Source organism: Quercus robur, chromosome 5 (assembly GCF_932294415.1).
Source record: "Quercus robur chromosome 5, dhQueRobu3.1, whole genome shotgun sequence".
Taxonomy (NCBI): Eukaryota; Viridiplantae; Streptophyta; class Magnoliopsida; order Fagales; family Fagaceae; genus Quercus; species Quercus robur.
In genome coordinates, this window is record NC_065538.1 from 73,115,639 (window position 1) to 73,136,337 (window position 20,699).

General features: G+C 36.7%; 1 protein-coding gene across 1 annotated transcript; it reads left to right on the top strand.

Moving 5' to 3' along the window:
• Positions 1-6,057: 6,057 nt before the first annotated feature.
• On the top strand, positions 6,058-6,693 carry LOC126728682 (uncharacterized). The gene has a single exon (XM_050434473.1). The coding sequence runs from the start codon at positions 6,058-6,060 to the stop codon at positions 6,691-6,693; it is 636 nt and encodes a 211-aa protein (XP_050290430.1).
• Positions 6,694-20,699: the final 14,006 nt, after the last annotated feature.

The following is a 20,699-nucleotide window of genomic DNA, read 5'->3' on the forward strand; positions in this document are numbered from 1 at the left end:
AACAATATCTCACATTAACCCTTCCTAATCTCACTCATGCTGTGAACTTACCATGTCAATTTATGAATCACCCTAGGGTTTCTCATTTTTAGGTTATGAAGCATATTTTGCGCTACTTAGAGCACTCATAATAAAGGTGCTATAACTGTTATTATGCTATTTTAGCAACTAAAATACCAAAATGCAAGCCACAGCAAAGGAGCTATACCTAAAAATTTTAGCAATAGAGTTACAGTAAGTTGTCATCTTTAACAACCTACTGTAGCTCTAAACTTATAAATAAAAATAATATTTTATTTGTTCTCTCTCTCCTCCTTTATTTAAAAAAAATATATATATTTTTCGTTTCTGTCTTTCTTTCTTCTCTCTTTACTGCCGTTTCACCCTTTCAGTTTTTTTTTCCTCTCATCTTCTTCTCTCTTTTCTTCTCCTCTCCTCTGATCCATTTCTCTCTCTTTTTATTTTTTTTCTCTCTTATCTTATCCTCTGTTCAGTGCCACTTTTTTTTTTCTTCTCTCTTCTCACTGGTTCACTTTCCCTTTCATTGGTGGATTGTGGATCACAGCTGAGATCTAGTCCAATTTTGTGTTGGGTTGTGAATGGCTGGTCAGATCTGATTGTAGCGGCACAACAACGGTGGGTTGACTCTCTTTTTCTCTATTGTTTTCTCTCTAGATCGAATCCAAGCTTAAATGTTCTGATAATTTTTGGTTTTGTTTGGGTTTTAGTTGATCTTGTGGTTTTGGTTGATTTGGTGGGTTTTGGGGTTTGTGATTAGGCTTTGATTTGGGTTGAGGTGTGGGCGATGGCTAGTGGCAATGGGTGTGGGCAGTGGTGGTTGGTGGTAGTTGGTTTTGGTTTTTTTTATTTTTTTTTTATTTTTTTTATTTTTTATTATTATTATTATTTTTTTTTTTATGGTTAATGGTGGCTTGGTGGTGTTTGATAGTGGAGTTGGCTAGCGGTTTCTGTTGTGATGAGAGTGGGTTTTGGTTGTTTTTTATGGGAAAAAAAGAAATACACATAGAGAAAGAGAAGGGAAGAAAGAGAGAGGAAGAGATGAAATTGGGAATAAAAAAGAATTAAAAAATAATAAAGAAATAATATTTTAATGAAGTGGTAAAAAATATAAAACCTTTACTGTAGGGTGTATTATAAAGTGAGGTGTTAAAATAGATAAAATAGTATTTTGAGTTGCTAAAAGCTATAATTTTTAACTCCCTTACTGTGAATGCTCTTACACAATACCTTGGACTATGGCATTCACATCCTCTCTCGGTCCTCATTAAATTTATATGGCTTTTTGGATGCTGATTGGATAGAGTGCCCTGACACTTGCTAATCCACTACAAGATATTGCATTTAATTAGGTGCTAACTACATCTCACGGGCTTCTAAAAATAATGCAGGATGCATGAAAATAACATTGAATACAGAAGAATTCCTTGAAACCACGAGGGTCCTTGAATTCATAATGAGAAAAGGTTCTAAAATCTACCAGAAAATAGAGAAACAAAAATCTAAATTTTATTGATAGAATAATTGTTCAAAAAATGTTTACAGGCTTAAGGACTTATTTCAAGGTTTCTTAAAATTTAACAGATAAGAAAATATATTCTAAAATAACTTCTAATTAATACCTAATTATAGCAGGAACTAAATTTGACCTAAAAAGTATTAAAAACACCTAAAATCAGGGAAATAAATAACTTAAACCTAAAATAATGAATTTTACAAAATTAAATAATTACAAAAATAAAATAGTAGATTATGTTCTACATCAAAAAAGTAGAAAAAGGTTTCTTGATCTAGTGCAGAAGTTGAATATCACACCATGGCTTTTACTACGGCTGAACTCACTTGTCTCACATATATTCTTGGTGATCTTGGAATTCATCTTCCGGATCCTCCTATTTTAGTTTGTAATAATACTAGTGCTCTTCATATGGCTGAATCCAGTCTTTCATGCTCGCACTAAACACATCGAGTTAGAATTTTCACTTTGTCCGTCCGTGAGAAAGTTACTGTTGGTGCCCTTAAGACTCGTTATTTCCTTCTCAATATCAGGTTGCCGATGTCTTCACCCATGCCCTATCTAAAGTTGCTTTTCATACACTACGAGTAAGTTTGGCGTACTGCCCCCATCGCCCTCCAGCTTGGGGAGGACTGATAAGGAAAATCCTAGTCGTTTGGGAATACTATGTCATTCCCATCATTATGGGGACATATCCCTTAGGATTAGGAAGACAATTTCATTCCTATTATTATGCAACCATATCTCTTAGTTTTAGGAATATATTCTACCTACGGAATTGTTGCAATTTCCTTTTGTAATTTTTCCTTTTTATTTTTGCTATAATTTATTTTCAAAAATAAGAAACTAAAAAGATCTAATTTATTTGTAGAGAAGTGCCAACTCATGTTTTGCTACCTATCCTGTTCATGAGTTTAATTTATTTTCAAAATAAGAAACTCTTCAATTCCCTATCTATTTTAATAGATATTAAAAATATGAGTTTAAAAAAAACAATATTTAGGGTAAATAATTTAAATTTGAATCATACTATAGGTGAGAAATCTGTAATTCACCCTAATATTTAAATGAAATAACCTTTAAAATAGGAATTTTAATGTAAATGTTTTGAGAAGTGATCCGGTACAATAGGAAAAGTAGCTAGGGTCCAATCCTAAAATGAGAAAGTGAATAATTTCTCCCAAAATAGTGAAAAAGATTTAAGTTACCTGATGTTAAAGCTCTAAATAGATCTAATGGCTGTTGGTATTGTTTTAAACCTTTTTGCACAGCAAATAAAAGAAGAAGAAAAAAAAAGTCACCAATAATTTTAAACTTTTCTTTAACAAAAAGAAACCTAATATAATTGAAGGTGATTCTGCTGTGGTAATCAACGCAATTCTCAAGGGAATGATGTGTTGTCTGCTTATGGAAATATCATCGATTATATTCTCTGCCATGTTGCAGCTTTCCAGTTTTTTGAATTTTGTCAAGTCCATCGCAATTGTAACTTTGTTGCTGATACTTTAGCTAAAAAAGCAAACCATTTGGGGCTTCAGGTTTGGCTGGAAGATATGCCGCCTGAAGATATTGCCCCTTTAGTTTTATATGCTGGTCATTAGTTTGTTTGATCAATAAATTCCCAGGCATCTGGTCTGGTTTCTCAAAAAAAAAAAAAAAAACCTATAATTGATAAGGAATAGAAGCAGTGGCGGAGCCAGGATTTCAGTTCAGGAGGGGCAAAATTAAATGACAAGATTAAAAGTAAAGTAATCTAAATATTATTAATCGATGTTAATAACAAATTAGATATAGAATTATATACTTTTTTTTTTTTGAGATAAAAATTATATACTATTAATGCAATTGTCGTACAAAATCTAATATAATATAAACTCTAATTTATTTTTTCATACATAATTTAATTTGTTCAATTGGAAGATTAGTAAAATACACCTCGATATGAGTTTGTTTAGAATTTGAATCTAAATCATTATTATAATTTGGCTTCTCCATAATCTCAATTGATTATAAGTATATATTTCATATTATTAAAATAAATAAAACAACAACAAAAAAAAAAAATCATAGTTAATAACAATCAAATTAAGAGATTATTCTAAATATATAGAATTTAAACATGTAATTTTATTCCTTAAAATAAATTGAGAAAATAAATCAATATAAAAGAATTATAAAGTTGTATTTTCATTTATGCAAAATTCAGTATATTTTTACTCTATTCTTTAAGTAGTAAGTAGTTAAAATTGGTTCTATAGTAAAAATAAAGTGTTTCAAAATTGAAATTATGAAAAAGTTAAAGTAGAAGAGAAAAAGATTAGGGAACGCTAAGGTTTTAGTTTGATATACAAGAACCTAAGTATATTTTTTTATTATGATTATGTGGGAATACCTTTTTTAAGGAACAAATTGCCCTAAGAAAAGCACCCCAGGAAAAAAAATTTCCAACGCTTAAGAACATGTGGCAAGGAAAAACAGTACGGGTGTTAAGGAAGACCCACAAAACTTTGTTTTGTTTGGAAAAAGACAAAATAACGTTAGGAAGAGTTGCACCTAATATTGTTTTCTTCTCTAGTCTCTAAGTGTGGATCGTTTGTGTCAAAGTCAAAATACTTGATAACGTATTATTTAGATTACTACTCTAGATTTTTTTTTTAGGAGGTCAAGGGGGGCACTTGCCCCCTCTCGCCCCCCTTGCCTTCGCCCTTGAGTAGAAGCATATCCGAATAAATATCTTTACTTTCATAGATTCCTGTAATCCCTAGAGCCTAGATCTTTATAAATATAAACAACTCGTCAGAAAACCATCCGCCCTATTCTCAGCTTCAATCGGTGGCTTCCAGATCCACTACAGAAAATGATGTTGATGAAATTCTTAAATCAAATGGAAAGCTGTACCAAGCTATACTGAACGAAGAAGCTCTGGAAGTGATAAATATGTGTAATGGTCTTGAGGACCATGCGTTGCACGAACCAAGAATACACAAAGACACAGTGCTCCATAAGGCCACTTACTCGAAACAAGCTTACCTGGTACTCAAGACTTCTCGAAGACTTGCCTGCCCGCCATCTCGACAAAATGACCCGCACAAACCAGACTGGAAACACTATCCCCCATGAGGCAGCTACTCTTGACCATGCATACTCGGTGGATATCGCAAGGGAGATGTTAAATAGAGCTCGGGGGTTGTTAAGCATGTGCAACGAGCTTGGAGAAACCACGCTCTTTCGGGCAGCTTGCTATGGTAAGATTCAGATTTTCAACTTTCTGGCAGATGAAATTACTAAAGAATATGATGAAACGACACAGCAACCATTTTTTCAGAGGAATGACAAGACCACTATTCTTCACATCGCCATACTTGCTCAGCACTTTGGTTAGTTCCCACCCTTTAACTAATCCCAGACTATAGCTTGTGAAATCGAATTTTGAAAAAACAGATTTTGACTGTCCTGTATGCATATTGTGCAACTATTACCACTTATATTGTATTTACATAACGTTTCCTTTGATTGTTTTGATTTGCTTTGTGTGTGTTTGGGGATTGTGTTTCCATACACAAAACGCATAAGAGCAGATTTAGCTTTGGAAATTGCTACACGGTTCAGATATTTAGTTGGTGAAAGAAACGAATATGGGATGACCGCTCTTCAGCTTCTCTCATGCAACCCCAAAGCTTTTGAACGTGAGCGCAGACGTGGATTCCTCAAGAGAATTTCCGGTAAGGGTAAATATCGTAAAGTTTACATGATCGTTACTATATAGTATGGGACCTATGGGGTAATGATGTCTTCATGGTTGAATTCTTTTAAATACTATCTGACCTAATGGACCAATTTCAAATGGGAATAATGATTCCCCTGTTATATTATATTTAAGTACCATTTTCAATGATTGCACCTTTTAGGAAAGAGTCATCTTCAATGAATTGAAGGGTCACATACCTATGTCAGCATGTTAATATATGTTTATCAAATTATTTGGGTTCCATAAGCCATCTCCCTACAATATGGTTTATCAAATTATTGGCCAACAAACTTTTCTTTGTTTATAGTTATAATTTCCAAGGTTCAAGATTATATTTAATTAAGAAAATTAAGGTATATAATGCTAAAGGAGTATATCTTAGTTTTACACGTATTGATATATCAAAATTAGCTTCAGCCTAATATGTACTAATCAAAAGGATGTATATGCCCCGACAAGATACACAAGATAGATTAGTGTGAATAATGCACGTAAATAGACATTTATATTAAAATAATAGTTAAATGATTAATTTTTTTTTTTTAATGACTTTAGACTTTTGAATGAATGCAATTATGTTATTTCATTTATAAACAGAATATTGACTGGTTCTTTAGTAATGAAATTGCTTACTGAATGTCTCGGATAAAATCTTTGCATTATTTGATGGAACAATTTAGAAGAGCCTCGGAAATGTTTTTTCATTTGAGTTCCAAGCAATTTTGTTTATACAATGTATATAAAAGCTACTAACTTTCAGTTTTCAAAAGTCAAAATGTGCTGTAGTTCGGGCGAAGAGAATGAATTTCTGAAGGAAAAGTTAAGCCGTGAATCAGCGTTAGAGCTTGCCAAATTGTTAGTAAAAAAAGATACTTCACGGGAGGTCACTAGTTCTGGAATTGACACGAGTAAACTAACTCTGCACAAATATGGAAGTACTTCTAATGAATCTAATCCCTTGCAGCAACAAGTTCCAGTCGGAGAAATTACACCATTGTTTCTAGCAACTAAGTCAGGGTGCACAGAGATCGTTAAAGAAATACTTAAAATATTCCCTCAGGCAGTTGAGCACATAGATAATGAAGGGCGGACCATATTGCATGTAGCTATCAATTATCGCCAGTTGGAGGTTTTCGATCTTGTGTTGAAAATGGAAGTAGCAATGAGGTGGCTGGTACGAAGACTTGACAACGCCGAGAACTCGATTCTGCATATGGTTGGAATAAAAAGACACGATTATGTACCTGAAAAAATGAGAGGCCCTGCACTTGAATTGGAAGAGGAGCTGCTCTGGTTTGAGGTACAAATTTTAGTAACTCTACTCTCATTTGTTACTCAAGCAATATCGGTTACTTGCTGCTCTGGTTTGAGGTGCAAATATTTAATCGTGTGCATGCTGTCACCTATTTAAAATTTTAAATAATATAACACTGGATATATCTTTATGTTTGTAATATATAATTTAAACTATGAAACAAATCAGTGAATCTTAATCCATGTATAAAAAGTAAATGCAACTTACAATGGCCTTTAGTGGGTTTCAGTTTACTTAACTAATAAAGTTTCCAATCCTAATTGGATAAGAGATTTGAGATTTGATCTCTGTCTACACCAAAAATCGTCATAGGTTGAAAAAAAAACAATAGCCTTTAGTTTAGTTAACTGCACTTTCTTTCCCAGTTTCTTTATAGAGGATATGTCCTTTGTCAAAAATCCCTCTCTATAGTTTCACTTAGTTAAAAATGATAAATTTTAGGAAGATTCCTTAGACATTGTAAATCAGGCTCTTTAATTAATATAATCATGTGATTGTATTAATTAATGCAACATATCTTTCCATAAAGACATTTAAATTTAACTATGTTGTTTATTTTTTTAATACAACTAAATGATGTCCTATGTGATGTGTGAATACTTTGCAATTTCATTTGAAATAAATTTTATATATATTTAGACCTATATATAATTTTCATTTTTTTTTTTTTTGGTATGATATTTATGTTTACCAACAATATTGTCGAATGCTTTGAAACTTAATCTTTTTTATTCACACTATTTTATAAAAATAAAAAATTGTCCTAGAATTGGTTTCCAAATATTGAATGGAATTATTTTACTAATCTAAATTTCCAAGGTTCAAATTGCATAGTTTTTCATCATTTTTATGAGACTATAACATATTATAATATTTACTGTGGGGTCCAATAATCGGCGGGCCAGGCCCGTTTGCTGATGAAGGGTCCAAAGGCCCAAGCCTAAAAAGGTCATGGCCAGAGTTCAAGAATAGTGTGGCCCAATTGGCCCGGAGAAGCAGCCGAGAACAGTGCAGTCCTCAGCTGACCCCAGAAAAAGGGCAGAAAGGTAAAGGGGCGTGCTCGAAGGGGAAATCTAAAATATCTAAGAGAGGCTTCCTTTGTCACCTTCCCCATGCATATCTCTGCGCCTAACAGAGTCTTATCCATTAACTTTATCAACAACTCTCAATGACTTAGGTCTGAGACTGATGGGACAAGTATCAGTCTCAGAAGGGGTCGACCCTACACGTGGACGAAGGAAATTGAACGCATGCGAGTATAAAAGAAAAAATATGTAACCTAAAAGAGGGGCTCCTCCAGTCCCACTGAAAGAAAAAAGGGGCTTCAGAGGCAAATATACTGGAACCATGCATAAATATCTTAACAAAAACACAGCCGGGTAAACATGGCTTAGCCTTTCGATCCCACTCTCTACAAATGATATTGTACGGGCCCATTTACGTGCAAACCCAACTCAACTGCAGTTTAACGCAAATCGTGTGCCTACAATTGGCGCCGTCTGTGGGGAGGCTTGCGTGTTAGCTCGAGCGGTGGCGAGGTTGAGCTTCTGTCGAACAAGGGACTACGAGGATGCCTGTATCACCGGCGACACATTGTTGCTATTCCAACATAGGCTCCCACTAGGGGCTACGTTCCACGGTGTCAACGACATGGGCAAGCCTAGGGGCTTCAAACATCAGGCCGACTTCCTCCACCTTATTCGAGGAGCAAAACCTTCGGAATAATAAGCAAGTAAAGAATCATACAAGTTTTGGATAGAACCAAGGCCTTGCATGGTCTTCGGACCCAAGCCTTTGGGGAAACCAACTACTTAAAAAGAATCATACAAGTTTTGGACAGAACCAAGGCCTTGCATGGTCCTCGGACCCAAGCCTCTGGGGAAACCAACTACTTAAAAAGAAGCATGCAAGTTTTGGACAGAACCAAGGCCTTGCATGGTCCTCGGACCCAAGCCTCTGGGGAAACCAACTACTTAAAAAGAATCATACAAGTTTTGGACAGAACCAAGGCCTTGCATGGTCTTCGGACCCAAGCCTCTGGGGAAACCAACTACTTAAAAAGAATCATACAAGTTTTGGACAGAACCAAGGCCTTGTATGGTCCTCGGACCCAAGCCTCTGGGAAACCAACTACTTAAAAAGAAGCATGCAAGTTTTGGACAGAACCAAGGCCTTGCATGGTCCTCGGACCCAAGCCTCTGGGGAAACCAACTACTTAAAAAGAATCATACAAGTTTTGGACAAAACCAAGGCCTTGCATGGTCTTCGGACCCAAGCCTCTGGGGAAACCAACTACTTAAAAAGAATCATACAAGTTTTGGACAGAACCAAGGCATTGTATGGTCCTCGGACCCAAGCCTCTGGGGAAACCAACTACTTAAAAAGAAGCATGCAAGTTTTGGACAGAACCAAGGCCTTGCATGGTCCTCGGACCCAAGCCTCTGGGGAAACCAACTACTTAAAAAGAATCATACAAGTTTTGGACAGAACCAAGGCCTTGCATGGTCCTCGGACCCAAGCCTCTGGGGAAACCAACTACTTAAAAAGAATCATACAAGTTTTGGACAGAACCAAGGCCTTGCATGGTCCTCAGACCCAAGCCTCTGGGGAAACCAACTACTTAAAAAGAAGCATACAAGTTTTGGACAGAACCAAGGCCTTGCATGGTCCTCGGACCCAAGCCTCTGGGGAAACCAACTACTTAAAAAGAAGCATGCAAGTTTTGGACAGAACCAAGGCCTTGCATGGTCCTCGGACCCAAGCCTCTGGGGAAACCAACTACTTAAAAAGAAGCATGCAAGTTTTGGACAGAACCAAGGCCTTGCATGGTCTTCGGACCCAAGCCTCTGGGGAAACCAACTACTTAAAAAGAAGCATGCAAGTTTTGGACAGAACCAAGGCCTTGTATGGTCTTCGGACCCAAGCCTCTGGGGAAACCAACTACTTAAAAAGAAGCATGCAAGTTTTGGACAGAACCAAGGCCTTGCATGGTCCTCGGACCCAAGCCTCTGGGGAAACCAACTACTTAAAAAGAATCATGCAAGTTTTGGACAGAACCAAGGCCTTGCATGGTCTTCGGACCCAAGCCTCTGGGGAAACCAACTACTTAAAAAGAATCATACAAGTTTTGGACAGAACCAAGGCCTTGTATGGTCCTCGGACCCAAGCCTCTGGGGAAACCAACTACTTAAAAAGAAGTATGCAAGTTTTGGACAGAACCAAGGCCTTGCATGGTCCTCGGACCCAAGCCTCTGGGGAAACCAACTACTTAAAAAGAATCATGCAAGTTTTGGACAGAACCAAGGCCTTGCATGGTCCTCGGACCCAAGCCTCTGGGGAAACCAACTACTTAAAAAGAATCATACAAGTTTTGGACAGAACCAAGGCCTTGCATGGTCCTCGGACCCAAGCCTCTGGGGAAACCAACTACTTTAAAAGAAGCATACAAGTTTTGGACAGAACCAAGGCCTTGCATGGTCCTCGGACCCAAGCCTCTGGGGAAACCAACTACTTAAAAAGAATCATACAAGTTTTGGACAGAACCAAGGCCTTGCATGGTCCTCGGACCCAAGCCTCTGGGGAAACCAACTACTTAAAAAGAAGCATGCAAGTTTTGGACAGAACCAAGGCCTTGCATGGTCCTCGGACCCAAGCCTCTAGGGAAACCAACTACTTAAAAAGAATCATGCAAGTTTTGGACAGAACCAAGGCCTTGCATGGTCCTCGGACCCAAGCCTCTGGGGAAACCAACTACTTAAAAAGAATCATACAAGTTTTGGACAGAACCAAGGCCTTGCATGGTCCTCGGACCCAAGCCTCTGGGGAAACCAACTACTTAAAAAGAATCATACAAGTTTTGGACAGAACCAAGGCCTTGCATGGTCCTCGGACCCAAGCCTCTGGGGAAACCAACTACTTAAAAAGAAGCATACAAGTTTTGGACAGAACCAAGGCCTTGCATGGTCCTCGGACCCAAGCCTCTGGGGAAACCAACTACTTAAAAAGAATCATACAAGTTTTGGACAGAACCAAGGCCTTGCATGGTCCTCGGACCCAAGCCTCTGGGGAAACCAACTACTTAAAAAGAAGCATACAAGTTTTGGACAGAACCAAGGCCTTGCATGGTCCTCGGACCCAAGCCTCTAGGGAAACCAACTACTTAAAAAGAAGCATACAAGTTTTGGACAGAACCAAGGCCTTGCATGGTCCTCGGACCCAAGCCTCTGGGGAAACCAACTACTTAGAAAGAAATACAAAAAATTTTGGACAGAACCAAGGCATTGCATGGTCCTCGGACTCAAGCCTATGGGGAAACCAAATACAAAAAATTTTTGGACAGAACCAAGGCATTGCATGGTCCTCAGACTCAAGCCTATGGGGAAACCAAACAAAAAAAATTTTGGACAGAACCAAGGCATTGCATGGTCCTCGGACTCAAGCCTATGGGGAAACCAAGTACACAAAAGCGCCATCGGAGTTCCCTAATTCCCAGTCGATTGCTCGGATGGATTATTTATAAATCATCAGCCTTGGATGATATTCACGCGCTTATCACAGAATATCCAACTGATATCCCGGTTAGTTTCTTAAGTTTGATTTATTACGAATTATCGATATAATGCCTGATAGTGCTGACAGATGAGAGTTGATTAGATTATGCTTCAAAGTAGCTTTATCACAAATATTCTCAAAGCAACACATACATAGAGCACATTTGTTCACAAAGTTGTGTTGCCCATTAGATCAACGCTTAAAACATGTAAATCGATTTCCATTTTTATTACGATGAAGAAATAGTATAGTGTACAAATGAAAAGCTGGAATCAGCCTACGTCAAAACTTACTACATAAGCAAGAAAAAGAAAAATACAAGAAAGCTGGAGAAAGCCGAGGAGGTATGTCGGAGGAAAGGTTGGCTACAGCTCCGAGACCTTATTCTTCCCCCGCACCCTTACATGCCCATAACTCAGGCAGCCAAAAAGACCCAACTTGAACCTGACACCGTTGAAGAAAAGGTGCAGGGAGTTGGAGGTGGTGGGCCTTTCTCTAAATATACGCCTGCCGCAAAGCAGAGGCGCTGATGGAGGAAAATCTTTCTTCTGCCATACCAAAGTGCTGGCATGAACAGAGCCTGCTTCGGATTTTGACTAAAAGAGGGAGAGACGCCGTTCCCCCTCGGTGGAGATGGAATACTCTCCTGAACTTGTGCTTCCTGTGCCCATACCTTACTGTTATAAGCCTCATGAAGACACGGCGCTTCTGCGGCGGAGACAGTTCTTTCTTCCCAACCCTCACTTTCAACATGTTATGCCAAGAAAGGAGAACTCCGGATATGGAAGCTGTGATGTGGGAGAAAATCTGAAGGATTTGTGCGTATATAAAGCAACTTTCTCTCCTTCCCATTTATTGGAAAAGACAAGGTGATGGCAGTCAACTCACGTGGCATCCTAAGAAACGCTACAGACAAAACAGTCCTGGCTCAACTTCCAACATCAACTGCAACCACAAGATTAAAGAGCCTCGTAAAGGCGCACCTCGGTCACCGTGACATCAGAGAGTACCACGTGGCCAGAAGTTGCAGAAATATCTCTTAATTCATGGGCTAGGTGGATTCGTGGCCCCGGGCCCGCTTTGTGTAAGGGCCCAGGTACTGTGGCCGACGCCGAGCAGTGGCCATGGCCGAGGACAACCCCTGTTTGGCACCTCGGGAAATGCTCAAAGAAAGGGAAAATCTGAACTCAAAGTCTTGGACAGAACCTGAGACTTGCATGATCCTCGGACTCAAGCTAAAAGGGGAAACCAAGTACTGATGCAGACATTGGCCTCGGACAGAACCTAAGGCTTGCATGATCCTCGGACTCAAGCTAAAAGGGAAACCAAGTACTGATGCAGACATTGGTCTCGGACAGAACCTAAGGCTTGCATGATCCTCGGACTCAAGCTAAAAGGGAAAACCAAGTACCGATAAAGACACAAGTCTCGGACTCAAACCTAAGGGAAAGGTCAAGTACATAAGATAAAACGCATAAGTCCTGAGCAAAACCTAGGTTTTGCAAAGTCCTCGGACTCAGGCTTCCTGGGAAATCAACTGCCCGAATGAAGAAATTGCTCGGCTTAAATACTGGAAAAGGCTAAGGCTCGCATATCATGGAGATGGCAGAACAACCTAATGATCGTCAACCTAAGGAGGCCATTCATCCGGTGGGTAACATGTCCTCGGATAACTACTTCTTACACCTTATCGAGCATTTAATACCCATCACGGCTAATTTTAAGATAAGTCTCATTCCTTACTGGTCGGACTGTTATATTGAATAATAATTTTGTTAAAGTTATCTTGGCATCTTTTTATCAACGATTACTTTGGCCTTAGTTATTATTGATTCAAATGCTATACTATTATGCCGAGCAGCGCTTTCACATTTGTTAGAATATATAAACAAGACATACGAAATAGAGTAACAATAACTTTTATTAATATGAAAAATTGTTACAACGTACAAGGAAGGGCTTAAACAAGCCTATACAAAAAATGAACTGCTAAGACAGTAACAACATCCGTAATACAAATAAGTGAACCATCAGGTGTCTTCTGAACTCGCCTTCAAAGTCTCTCTGAAATCTATACCTCAGTACTGCTCATATCAGGAGAAGAACCTTATACAAAAATAATGAAGGACAAGGAAGAAGAATTGGAACACATGGAAGCACTTCAGCAAGCTCTTGTCACTGAAGAAAGCAAGGGAAAAAGAAGATGGAGGACATGAGTAGGAAGGAGGAGAAGAAGAGGGAAGCAATGAAAAGAAAGTAAAAGGAGCAAAAGAGGGAGAAGGGGAGCCATATTAGGTATGCTCATGAGAGAGCGGATGGAGATGACAAGGGAAGTTTTCGACCCAGTCACACCGGAAGTAAGGTGTGACGAGTCCCTGCTTCGGATTTTGGCTAAAAGAATGGGGAGACAAATCTTGAGTCTCCGCCATCCTTGCCCTGACCGAGCCATCTCAAGTTTTGTTAGGGCATGGCGTTTCTGGAAAAGGAAGGATTCATTCATGGCCGACTACTATGGTGGATGTATTATTGGATTAGGAGTAACCAGATGGAAGAAGTGAACTATAAGAAGGGCCTAAGGGATTCAGATATGAAAGAATCACCTCTGGATTTCTCTCTTTATATAAGGGAGTAAAACAGGGGCACGTAACACGTTCTGATCCTCAAGGAAATCTGCGAATAAATGCGCATTCATTTCATTCCCCCACGTTATCAGTAATCGTAAGATTTGGGAGGTCTCGTAAAAGGAAGAAATTACAGGCGTGCTACGGATAACCAAACGGTATAAGCGCATCACGCGTAAACCGAGGGAAACACCTTGTAAACCGGCGCGTTCCTCGGGGAGGTGAAGAGTCGCCAACGTTGATCAAGGGCCGAACTAAATGAGCAGTAATGAAGGCTCGGAGTTACCAAAACCCCCCTCTCCAACCAAGAGGCCGGACAGCAGGGTTTTGAGGGGCTATTGTGGGGTCCAATAATCGGCGGGCCAGGCCCGTTTGCTGATGAAGGGTCCAAAGGCCCAAGCCTAAAAAGGTCATGGCCAGAGTTCAAGAATAGTGTGGCCCAATTTTATATATATTTAGACCTATATATAATTTTCATTTTTTTTTTTTGGTATGATATTTATGTTTACCAACAATATTGTCGAATGCTTTGAAACTTAATCTTTTTTATTCACACTATTTTATAAAAATAAAAAATTGTCCTAGAATTGGTTTCCAAATATTGAATGGAATTATTTTACTAATCTAAATTTCCAAGGTTCAAATTGCATAGTTTTTCATCATTTTTATGAGACAATAACATATTATAATATTTACTGTGGGGTCCAATAATCGGCGGGCCAGGCCCGTTTGCTGATGAAGGGTCCAAAGGCCCAAGCCTAAAAAGGTCATGGCCAGAGTTCAAGAATAGTGTGGCCCAATTGGCCCGGAGAAGCAGCCGAGGACAGTGCAGTCCTCAGCTGACCCCAGAAAAAGGGCAGAAAGGTAAAGGGGCGTGCTCGAAGGGGAAATCTAAAATATCTAAGAGAGGCTTCCTTTGTCACATTCCCCATGCATATCTCTGCGCCTAACAGAGCCTTATCCATTAACTTTATCAACAACTCTCAATGACTTAGGTCTGAGACTAATGGGACAAGTATCAGTCTCAGAAGGGGTCAACCCTACACGTGGACGAAGGAAATTGAACGCATGCGAGTATAAAAGAAAAAATATGTAACCTAAAAGAGGGGCTCCTCCAGTCCCACTGAAAGAAAAAAGAGGCTTCAAAGGCAAATATACTGGAACCATGCATAAATATCTTAACAAAAACACAGCCGGGTAAACATGGCTTAGCCTTTCGATCCCACTCTCTACAAATGATATTGTACGGGCCCATTTACGTGCGAACCCAACTCAACTGCGGTTTAACGCAAATCGTGTGCCTACATTTACTATGAAAAGTAGATTTTTTTTTTTTTTTTTAACTGTGTAAATGATTTTGAAATATATAAATAAGAATTTAAAGAATAAAATACTTTCATATCCTAAAATTACATAAATTAAGTAACCTCTTAAACACTTCTTTAACCACTCCATTTTCACAACTAAATACTAAGACCCAATCTCAAATAAGAATTTCATTATCTTAATGAAATTAAGGAAATTATTCATGAGTATCAGCATAAAAAAGTATGATTTAACAAATAAAAATTGGCTAAAAGAAACTTCATTAATCAAGATTTAATTGAGTTTAAGTAGGCTTTGATATCCACACACACACACACACACACACACACACACACACAAAAAAAAAAAAAAAAAAAAAAAAAAAAAAAAAAAAAAAAAAAAAACTCTAAAAATATTGTCATCAACTTTTATTTTTTTCGTTGTGGCTTGTACTGCCCTAAATAGCAATAAAAGACTACAAGGAAACCTATAAAAGTTTGAGTTCTAAAATAGAATAAAAAATAGTTAATCTCATCAATAATCAATTAGCTAGAAGGTTCTCTCTCTCTCTCTCTCAAACAAAATACATTTACTACTTTCCCATAACAAAATTCAAAACACCCATAGACTTAAAAATCAATCATAGCCTTCACAAAACTTACAACGTTCAACTTCAATATTAAAACCGTAAGTTGCCACTAGTCAATAAAAAATGCAATTCCCCCCTTCTTTGGTCATAGTAAATTCATTTGAGTTAGGATAAAAAAAGATGATAATGTTAGAGTTAAGTAGGTATCATTGAAAAGTTGATGGCAAATGATATTGCTCTTAGTCTGAAAGTATGTCTTTAAAAGGATGGCATGAAGGGTTGTGGGCAAGTGTATATAACTAAATAAGTAGAAGTACAAGAGGTGAAAATGGTAAATGAAAATGTAAAAAGTTTTGTATGTGTGAAAGAGGAAAAGTCTTGAAACATTGAACCAAAGGAAATAAATAATCTTTATTTTCAAGTAGGTCTTATCTTTGATGCAATTCTTGAACGTATTTCAATTATCTTTTAAAAAGGTATGTCATATGGTAGAACCACATGCTCTTCACAGTCAAAAAAAAAAAAAAATCTTTGCGTTTACTAAATGTTTGTACCTATTTTCTCCAGTTTTTACGCACATCTAAGACGTTTAAACGCCACAAAAGGAAAATCAATTTGAGTTTGTTACATTACCGTTATAAAACAGAATTAGTTAAGCTAATTAATTATAAGCACGTGTTCAATATGTAAATTCGAGGGAGAGAAGTGATTCATACATACATACATATAACGGCTCTGCCTTCACAGACTATTGTAATTGTTTCATAAATGTTCTTCATTTTTCAATAACAGTTTCTCTGTTAGAATTCTCCGTGTTTCTCTATTTCTCTGATCTTCATTTTTCTCCTTAGTCATTTCTTTGAATACCTGCTGTGCTCTGTCATGGTATCAAAGCTGAAAAATCCTCAGGTTCCTATGATGGCTATCACCTAGAATGCACGGACACTTCATTTGGAGTGTCATATCAGTGTCGTATCTATGTCATACCCACGTCATAATGGTGTCCAATCTGTGTATCATATCTGTACCGATACTTGTGTCTGTGTCCTTCAACTACTACACGTCCTTCTTCTTCTTCGGCTATCTAATCCACAAATTGAAATGATCCGCTTATTCGATATATTTATTCTTGTTTTGGTCAAGCTTGATCACAGAACCTTCATTACTGGTAGTGGAAGTTCCAAATAATTAGCTTCGGTTCTTGAGGCCTATTCATTGCTTCAAGATGCAAAAGATCGACTTGAAGCTGTAAGTGTGCAAATAGATGACGAAGAATTCCTCCACAACTTTCTGGTCAAGGAAACTGCAATGTGTCAAAATACATAAGAGAAGGAAGAATGTACTGATCACTTGGAAGAGAAGAAGAAAGGAGCAGAAACAAGTTTAAGCTAGGCTGGGAGTAAAAGAGAGAAGCTACAGTCGTTTAGCCATTATTTCAAAACTACTTGTAGTTTAGTATTATTACTACAGTCGTTTAGCCATTATTAGTAGTCATGTGCAGAACACGTGCTAAATAGTAACTGCCTCCCGCATATTTTGGTAGTTTTTTGTTAGTTGGCTTTATCTGTTTTCTTTGCTCTGTTGTGATATTATAAGGCAGAGCTTAGTTGTAAATTAATTACTTCAATCAATGAGAACTATTCAAAAGCACCTTCAATGATACGGGTGCAAATACAGTACAACAGTAATTTTTGAAAAACTGAGACATGAGTACGGTAGAAATACATATATTTTTATTTATAGTCAAGCATTTATTTTTCATATAATAAAAAAATATATATATCAATTCAAGAAAAATAATTAATATTTTATTTCTAGATATTATTAATTATTTTTTTTATCAAATTAAGAGTAATAATAGATAATAAAATAAATTCATTACTATTATAGAATGTTCAAAAATTAGAATAGAAATCAAGGATAAAGACATTTATTAATTTTCAAATGTAATATTATTATTTAAAGTATGAATGTTGTTTTGTGAAAAAGGTATTTGATTTCTTGTCTGTTTCAACTATGTCCTACATTTTTTTTTAAATTTTTTTAAACAAGACATAGTTAGAACACGCATGCAAGAGTGTTCAACGCATATCCTACACGAGTATGAAACCCTAAATAAAATGTTTGTGATTTCTAATCTCAATTTCTTCATTTTGTTACAATGTACCAAGAATGAGCCTGTAATCTATGAATAGCTTCATGCTCTATGTCACTCAAAGAAAGACTCTTTGAAGCTTATGGATGAGTCCAAAGATCCAACCTTGAGGGTGATGGTGACAAATAAGATAGCTACCAATAATCCAATACAATACCACATTTCAACCAAATTTCTCAGTTCACTGCAGTACAAAAATGTACAATGAAATAGTGGAAGGGGCAAATCTGGTAATTTCATAGTTGAGGCAGAGGTTGTTCAGGGAATAAAGGTAAATACAATCATAATGCGCCAAATTTTCAATTTTTTTTTTTTTTTTTTTTTTCGAATCCAGATTCTTGACCTACCCATCAAATATGTGGTAGCTAGGTAAAAAACTACATTAGACAAATAAAGGTTTCTTTCTTCAAGGTATCCTAAATTTCACAATTCAATTTTCTGATACATCACAATAAGTATGATTGGCCACATATGCACGACTTTAATGTATCAATAAAGAAGTCTTTCTCAACTTTGTCAATCCATTATCGGAGGCTTTGGCTTCTTCAGCCATGACAGAGAGAGAGAGAGAGAGAGAGCTTAGAGTTGAGATGAGGGTAAATAAAATATAAAAAAGTATCAGTTGTGTTTTTGTGAAATTGTGGGTTTCTAAAAGGGGGAGAAAAACCAAGTAAAGCAAAGAAAAGGGAAAAAAATTGGTCAAAGAAGAAAATATTTATAAAAGTTGAAGTGGTATTTTTTTTGTCAAGTGCTAATGTAACTACTAAATTTTAGACACGTCTACATCTCATCTAATCTTTTAATATTAAGCATACCAACAGGGTAAACTGTTTGCCACGCAGCCATTTTTTATTTATAAATTAACGGTATGGATTAAATTGATTGCAATTTGAAAAAACATGGACTAAATTAACTATTATTGATATATTTAATGAAATGTAAAACTTACCCGAAATGTTTTATATATATATATATAAAAGTATAACTTAACACAATTATTTATCAAAAGAAAAAGCTTAACACAAATCACTTTAATTATCTTAACGTTTAAGTGTGCTGTCTAAAAACCTTCCTCTTTGCACCCCTCAAATTATTTTGTTATATATTGTAGTCTAAGGGGTTGGGCTAGTAGGTCGGCCCAACAAGCGCCCTTGGGGCTTTGGGCCATGGGCCTTCTAGCAGTAACTCTCACTAAGCTTACATAAAATTCAGTTTTTTGTGCATTAAATCCCACTCAAACAATTGAATCAAAGTAACTTAAAATTCTAAAGACCCTTATGTACACAATTATTTACTAAAAATTCTCTTAATTTTTTTCTTTTTGAGAATTACATAATACACACAACAAATGAAATTTTTCAATGCATCTTGTTTGCAGTAGATTCCTCTCATATAAGAATAGGTCTCACATGTGAGCCTTACATATGTAACTTATGTGAGAGAGATCATTGTGTACTACATGAGTCTTTAGAATAACTGAATAATATCTTGTATGAAGTTTCCATCTTAATTTTATAACATCATGTACATCAAAGACTCAAAAAACATGATTCATGATGGTTTTCATCCTAAAAGCAATATTAAATAATGTATTTTGCATAGAAAAGAGCATCTGAATTAATCTATATATAACACTTGTACCAGCAGAACACTTTGTTAATTAATTACGCAAGCAAATCCCTTCCAAATATACTCACTGTTTTATAGACTCATCTTTTCAACATCATGTACAATATGAAGTGTAAAAATTAGATGCATAATATTCTACCTTAAAAAGAAGGAGAAATTATGATATATCACCGTAAATTATACTCTCGTTTATACTTACCACTTTAAACTTTTGTAATACTTAATTACTACCTTAAACTATAACTTTAAATTGTGTTTTACTTTATTGTTCCGCACAATTTTTTTTCACATTTTTATCTATTATCTTCTAATTTTTTTTTCCCCTTCTTGAGAATGAATTTTTAATTCTCAATCTCAACCATTGCATTTGATATAAACTATATATTATGGTTAAATTTTTTGAAGTGGGATAAAAGATTCATGTAATCGTATCCATCACTGTACTATTGTTTCTTTTGAAATTGTGGATTCCACTGTTGTGTTTATTTTTTACTTTTGACTGCGCTAAATGACATTCCATCAATTTGTTTGCACTCTTACGTGTTCCTCTTTCTCCCCTAAAAAATTTGCAGCCGCAACAAGTTATCATATCTCATTCGAGGTGTTCCATGGCGGAGAAGCATAGTTTAAATGCGAAACTGTACAAGGCTCTGGAAAACAATGAGACGGAGATAGTGAGCCAAATGTGTGAAGAGGTTGATGAGCACGGATTGCACATATTGACTATTCTCGATAACACAGTACTTCACATGGCCACTTACGCCAACAAATCTGAATTGGTACTGAGACTTCTACAAGAGTTGCCTAACCACCATCTTGATAAACTGGCCCGCCAAAACCAGCTCGGAGACACTATCCTCCACATTACAGCCATTTCCAACGACAAAACACACGAAGTGGCAAGGAAATTGTTGGAGAAAGTACCCGCATTGTTATGCATGCGTAGCAACCTTGGAGAGACAGCGTTGTTTCGGTCAGTCCGTTATGGCAACAAGGAAATGTTCCACTTTTTTGCCAAAAACATTTCAGGTTACGAGTATGAAAATCAGAAACTCTTCATCCAAAGGACAGATAAAACCACTATACTACATATTGCCATCCTTTCAAAGAACTTCCATCAATTGAAAAAGTATTTTGTATTAAATAATACTAGTATACTACATTATTCATATCAACTAATAACACTTCTAAAGAGCACTTTTTTTTTTTTTTTTCTCTCTGGTATTCGAAAACAGAACTGGCCTTAGAAATT